General features: G+C 49.2%; 1 protein-coding gene across 1 annotated transcript; it reads right to left on the bottom strand.

Annotated features, from left to right (window-relative positions):
• Positions 1-3263: 3263 nt before the first annotated feature.
• Positions 3264-5453, bottom strand: UBB (ubiquitin B). Its single transcript, XM_014280374.3, has 2 exons — positions 5327-5453; positions 3264-4725 (listed from the first exon to the last, which is right to left on the bottom strand). Exon 2 carries the CDS (start codon positions 4717-4719, stop codon positions 3574-3576), a length of 1146 nt encoding a protein of 381 aa, XP_014135849.2. The 5' UTR covers positions 4720-4725; positions 5327-5453; the 3' UTR covers positions 3264-3573.
• Positions 5454-6711: the final 1258 nt, after the last annotated feature.

Raw genomic sequence — 6711 nt, 5'->3', positions numbered from 1 at the left:
TGCTTGTGAAAACAACCTGGATAGGAAATTCCTTGGGGGGGGGGGAAGAAAAAAAAAAAAAAAAAAAAGATTTGCAAGCATATACTTGTGAGAATTACAGCCATTCACTTACTCTGTATCAGAATAGTTAACAGAAACTTCTCTAATTTGAAAACTCAAGTTCCAAATAAGGCTGGTTTTGATGACGCAGCGAAGTTCCATAAAAATAAAATTGTGCAGCCAAGGATCTTTGAACAAAGCTGCTACACTACCCCTTTGGAACTGCAGACAAGACTGCAAAACCCCTGAGGTATTCCCAGTGTTTACCTGCCTTAACCCTCACTTTCCCTATATGATTACATTTTGGGGCAGCTGCTCTCTGAGCAAAATAATAAAAGCATCCAAATCCAGTATAACAGGGTTATCTCACTTGTCTTCTTAAAACAGAAGTATTTTATTAAAAGCACAGGAAACAAAAACCCCCAAATCTTGGATTTTTTAATTTTTAAGAGAGAACATGCTAGATAGCAACTGAAGCTATAAGAAAAAAACCAAAGGCCAGTCACAAAGCTCAGCTTGCAGCAGGATTAAAAGACGTTGTCAGAATCTGTCGTCAATGTGGGAGCATTAGGATTATTCTATTTCAGTAGCATATAGATTCCAGCTAAAGCCTATTACATTCTTATTTTAGTTATGAATAGTTGGCTCTCAGCAGATTGAACTGAGGTACTGCTACATCATAAGAAAAATAAATATACCTTAACAATATCAATCATTCATACTGCCTGATACCTCTCACTTTGCCTTTTGTTCACAACTAGTTCAGCACAAACAATGCATGTTATGCATATTTGTGTTTACATTTCCTTGTCATTTATATAATTTCCCTAATTCACCTCATTTAAGATAAATTGCAAAGATTTTTCTTTGTTAATGATGAAATGCCTTGCAGTCACCTCATCTGGCTACCCCCCATTAGGCGAGGGATCAGAAGCCTCAATAACACAGCTCCTGTAAGAGGGACCAGCCCAGCACCGTGCCCCCGCAGCCAGCCACCTGAGCTCTTCCCCCAGGTAAGTGCTGCAACACCGCAGGGCCTGGGGACGTCACTCCCTGGGCTTTGGCTTTAAGGATGTGCTGTTCTGTACTATTTCTAGTAAGCCAAACGTAGAGCTAATTAACTTTCAGCACGAGCCCCACCTAAGGAAATCTTCCTACAGGGCTGGGGAAAACAGCACACGGGCACAGTGAGGCTGCCTGGACTAGGCCTGAGCTGTACACACAATCACAAAACGCCTGAACGTTCCCCCCTCTGCCCACTGCTTATTCCCCCAGGTGCAACAGCAGAGCAAAGCAGGCTCCATGCATGGCTCCGCAAACGGCACCACCAGAGGCCATGGTTCACCAGGGGTTTGGCTCAGCCCGGGTAAAGCTCCAGTGAGCACACGCTGAGCAGCTGATGCGCACCCACCGGCCAGCTACACATCGCCCTGCCGGGGTCCCAATCGCCCTGCCGGGGTCCCCGTCCCGAAACCCCTCACACAGCTCTGTGCAACGCCAGCAGCAGCTGGCGCTGCCTAATGAGCCTGGGCACCACAGCGCAGGAGCAACACGTCTGCGATGGCTCTCCTCCCGTGACTAACCCGGGAGGAAGGCCACCTGCCATTCACAGGCTGGCGTCTAAACCAAAGCAGGCGCTACCTGCAGCCTGCGTTATCTGACCAGCGTCTGCAACCACGCAGCACAGCTCAATTATTACAGCTTGAGAAAGGACACCTCTTCATTATGAGCCAGACAAGATAAAGCAGCTAGTTTTACCATGGAGCAAATCTGTAGCAGAAAAAATAATGCAAATTCATTCAGTGCCACATCTCCAGACTACAGATGGCTCAGGGAGTTTATACACGACCGACCAGCATGGACCATACTATGACACCCAGGATCTGAGGATGGGTGGGGTTGGAAGGGACTCTGGAGGCAGTCCCACCCAGCCTCCTTACTCAACTGGGGCCACCTACAGCTGGCTGCCCAGACCCATGTCCAGATGGCTTTTGAGTATCCCCAAGAAAGGAGTCTCCACCTCTCTGGGCAAGCTGCCCAGGTGGCTAAACTGGAAAAAAAGCAAGACCTGGCTAAGCAGCTAAACTGCAAAAAGCATAGAGTGAAAAAGCCAAAGCAGCAATTGCAGAAAAACTCAATACAAGGAAACCATCTCTTTAGACAGGGAAGCAAGCCCTGCAGCTAAAAAAAAAAAAAAAAAAAAAACAAAACCAACAAAAAACCCCCATCCAAAACCCCAACAAAAACCACCCCAAAAAGAAAGCTATCAGTTACAACCATCAAAACCACATTGAACTTGGTTTCAATGTGCAGTTTTCTACAAAAAGAGTAGCATAACTTTTTGGCCACAATTGAAGCTGGGCTAAGAACGCACTGCCAGTGCAAGTGCATTCTTACCCCAGATAGGTTATGTTACATTGAAAGCTGAAAGAGGAACAAACTCAGATTGCAATGCTACAGTTGCCAGTATCTACCCAGATGGTGCAAAACACGTGGCTACCAGTGAAAAGCAAAGTGCACCAGCACAGTACACAGAGCATACAGGTGCCAAGACTGTTTTAAGTTAAGCAGCTGTCAAAATTCAACACATGAAGACTGACAGCCACAATCCTTACAACCCAGACGAGTTTCTGTGATGGTGCACACAATTACACCCACAAGACCCCACCACTCAGTTGAACTAAACCGTCCTAAGCCCATCTGTATGACTTTCCTTGCCCCACCCCATAAAAAAAAAAAAAAACCAAAAAATACTCAGTGAGAAGTCCCAAGCTTTTAGCATTAAAGAATCACATAAAATTTACTTAAACCAGAAGTTACAAGCCCTCACATACTGCCATTCACTACTTAAGGCAGTTTTCACCTGCCTCAATTCTGTGATTGAGACTTCCCCAGCTCACAGCTTCCACATCATTCTAAGTAGCTTCTTTTACTTTGAAGAGTCTGTTACTGGGGTGGACAAGTTTTTGTACCAAAACCCACCATTCATGTTTGCTTACCCCCCACCCGAGCATACCATGACTGGTAGCTTCACAGCAGTGTCAAGACTGTCACCCTTGGCTCAGGACTAGACTAAAATTAACACACCAACTGCAGCAACCCCCACCCTGCTGTACCGACACTTGGGCTCCTGTACTTGGTTTGTAGCTTTCCAGGACCTGTAACAGAACATACCTTCCTGGAAGCGAGCATTACAACTCTAGGAACAAGAAACAACATGGCAGTAGTGCTTGAATTAAGACTTTAATCCAGATCGGTTTCATCCACAAGATCCTCATTATACATGCAAAGAGACTTAAACTGCCATGGAAAAAAGCCAAAGAAAGCAAGTCATTTAATACACTGATTTTACTACCTTGAACCAAGACAAGACAAGTTGTAATGTGCAACAGAAAACTTTATTAGCATTTCAGACAGTTGTTCAGCAGTTACTTCAGCTTGCATTAACCTTGCTCATTTAACTTAAGACATGTAATAACTACAGTGCAAACACAAGTGCTACGGCAATCTTGTCAAGCAAGATGCACCATTAACTTAACAGCCACCCCTCAGGCGGAGCACAAGATGGAGGGTGGATTCCTTCTGGATGTTGTAGTCTGACAGGGTGCGCCCATCTTCCAGCTGCTTGCCAGCGAAGATCAGCCGCTGCTGGTCAGGGGGAATGCCTTCCTTGTCCTGGATCTTGGCCTTCACATTCTCAATGGTGTCACTGGGCTCGACCTCAAGGGTGATGGTCTTGCCAGTCAGGGTCTTCACAAAGATCTGCATGCCACCTCTCAGACGCAGCACAAGATGGAGGGTGGATTCTTTCTGGATGTTGTAGTCTGACAGGGTGCGCCCATCTTCCAGCTGCTTGCCAGCAAAGATCAGCCGCTGCTGGTCGGGGGGAATGCCTTCCTTGTCCTGGATCTTGGCCTTCACATTCTCAATGGTGTCACTGGGCTCGACCTCAAGGGTGATGGTCTTGCCAGTCAAGGTCTTCACAAAGATCTGCATGCCACCCCTCAGGCGCAGCACAAGATGGAGGGTGGATTCCTTCTGGATGTTGTAGTCTGACAGGGTGCGCCCATCTTCCAGCTGCTTGCCAGCAAAGATCAGCCGCTGCTGGTCGGGGGGAATGCCTTCCTTGTCCTGGATCTTGGCCTTCACATTCTCAATGGTGTCACTGGGCTCGACCTCAAGGGTGATGGTCTTGCCAGTCAGGGTCTTCACAAAGATCTGCATGCCACCTCTCAGACGCAGCACAAGATGGAGGGTGGATTCCTTCTGGATGTTGTAGTCTGACAGGGTGCGCCCATCTTCCAGCTGCTTGCCAGCAAAGATCAGCCTCTGTTGGTCGGGGGGAATGCCTTCCTTGTCCTGGATCTTGGCCTTCACATTCTCAATGGTGTCACTGGGCTCGACCTCAAGGGTGATGGTCTTGCCAGTCAAGGTCTTCACAAAGATCTGCATGCCACCCCTCAGGCGCAGCACAAGATGGAGGGTGGATTCTTTCTGGATGTTGTAGTCTGACAGGGTGCGCCCATCTTCCAGCTGCTTGCCAGCAAAGATCAGCCGCTGCTGGTCGGGGGGAATGCCTTCCTTGTCCTGGATCTTGGCCTTCACATTCTCAATGGTGTCACTGGGCTCGACCTCAAGGGTGATGGTCTTGCCAGTCAAGGTCTTCACAAAGATCTGCATGTTGAACTGCAAAACGTACAGAAATTTCAGCTTTAACTACTTAGTAAGATATAGTCTTTAACTACTTGTAAAAGACAACCGCCATTTCACGCTGTAACACCAGTTACTGTTTGTTTTATATTTATGAACATTTTCTATAAATATTCCCCGAATTTCGACTAATAAATATCTTCTCAGGTTCGGCATGCTGTGTTACTCTAGCGGAGTGCTCGCAGTACCTCTTGCCAGTGGCTCCCCAAGCCGGCGCAGCCCCCCCCCCCCCCCCCCGCGGCACAGGGACCGCCCGGCAGGCAGCTGCGCGGCGCCGCTCCCCCGGCAGTGACTCAGCAGCCCGCTTCCGGGCAAGGCGGCGCGGCCTCCGCCATCTTCACCTTTAGACTCTCTTCCTACTTCCCATGAAATAACGATTTTATTTGTCTTCTACCCCCCTCCTCACTCAGCGACACACTTCAGAGCACGACGAGACTCCGCACAACCCTTCTCCCCCCCCCCCCCCAAAAAAAAATATCACTGCCCCACAAGCACCCGTTTTATGCCTCCCTAGCCACACCAACACTCTCGTTCCTCCCCCTTCGAAACCCCGAAACAATCCCATCTCCCGACTCACGTCTCACGTCTCCGGCCCTGAACGATACCTCTCAGCACTCTCTACTTCGTCCCGTCGCAGCACGGATATGCGCTGTGACGCAGCGCCACCCTTATTTATACCGTTCCTGTCAGGGCCAATCTCCGCCCTCGTAAACTGACGTATCCATCCGCCTCCCAAAGTAGTCCCAAGTAAAAGACCACTGTTTTGCAAAATACTCGCCTTTCTTCTCCTGAAATCTTTCTGGAGGGGGCAAAGGGATCCTGGACTCCTAGTGCGGGGCCTCGGACCCTTAAAAATCTGGAAATTTCTGAGTGCGCGGATGAATCTGGAGGCGCGGTGAAGCGGTTACCAGAAAGAACGGGAAGCTCGGCAGAGATTGGCACAGCAGCCAAAGAGTGGGTGTTGATTGGTTGGTCCGGGGGCAAGCCAGAGAAGGGCGGGGGGGCGGCTGTAAGGAAAGCTCTGGAAGATTCGGGTGCTACTCAGAGCTGATTGGTGCGCGGTGAGGTCAGCCCTGTTGCTAGGAGGGAGCCGCCTTGGGGAGGCAGATTTTGGCGGGGAGGGGTGTGCGCGCATGCGGGCTGGGGCTGCCGCACTGCCCTGTGCGGTGAGGGAGCGGTGCCCGCGGGCATGGCGGCGGTCTCTTTTAGCCCCTTTTGCGGCCCCACACAACGCTTAGGGAAGAGCCTGGCCTGGCCTGGCGGCACAGTACCCCGGAGAACGAGAGGCAGCACTTGGTGCATGTGTTCTGTTGAACCACTGAGATCGCAGCGCATCTGCCTGACCCCCTCCCCTGGGTGGTGTGAGGTGATTCATGGCAGAGCCTGGAACAATCTGTAAGGCCAGGCCTGTCGCTGTGAGAAAAAGCCGGGAAAAGCTGAAGTGAGCTTAGCAAAACTAAAAAGATGTTACTTAGAAATGTGGCAAGTGTCAGTGACTCGTGGTGCGTCACGCTTGCTGCCAGTGAGCTTGCCCCTCATCACGCAGCCCATTTCCTGCAGCCCTTTGAACCCATTTCAGCCAGCTGACAAATTCTTTAACGTGAGGTTGCAAAACAGGCCCTGTAATGAAATGCTGACATCTGAAATTCAAATGGTTGTTTACTTGCCTTCAGAACAGGAAGCTTTGATCAGGTTATGGAGCAACTGCCATCTGTGAACTGATGAGGAAACATGCTTCGTATTAATTATGCTTCATCATACCTTTCGGAGTGGCTTTTAACTCATTTTACATCATACTATATCTGGAACACACAAAATCCAAACAGGTTTTTACGTGGCAGTGTTTTATCTGCAGCTAGCTCCTGGCTTCCCTGAAGATGAACTTGCTGTTAAATCCCCCACTCACAAAGCATAAGCACACAGGTAAAAGGCACGATTTGGCACAGAGCTACTCTATTTCCC

Source organism: Falco cherrug, chromosome 1 (assembly GCF_023634085.1).
Source record: "Falco cherrug isolate bFalChe1 chromosome 1, bFalChe1.pri, whole genome shotgun sequence".
Taxonomy (NCBI): Eukaryota; Metazoa; Chordata; class Aves; order Falconiformes; family Falconidae; genus Falco; species Falco cherrug.
Note: the sequence above shows the minus strand (reverse complement) of the source record. Positions and strands in the feature narration are given on the sequence as shown.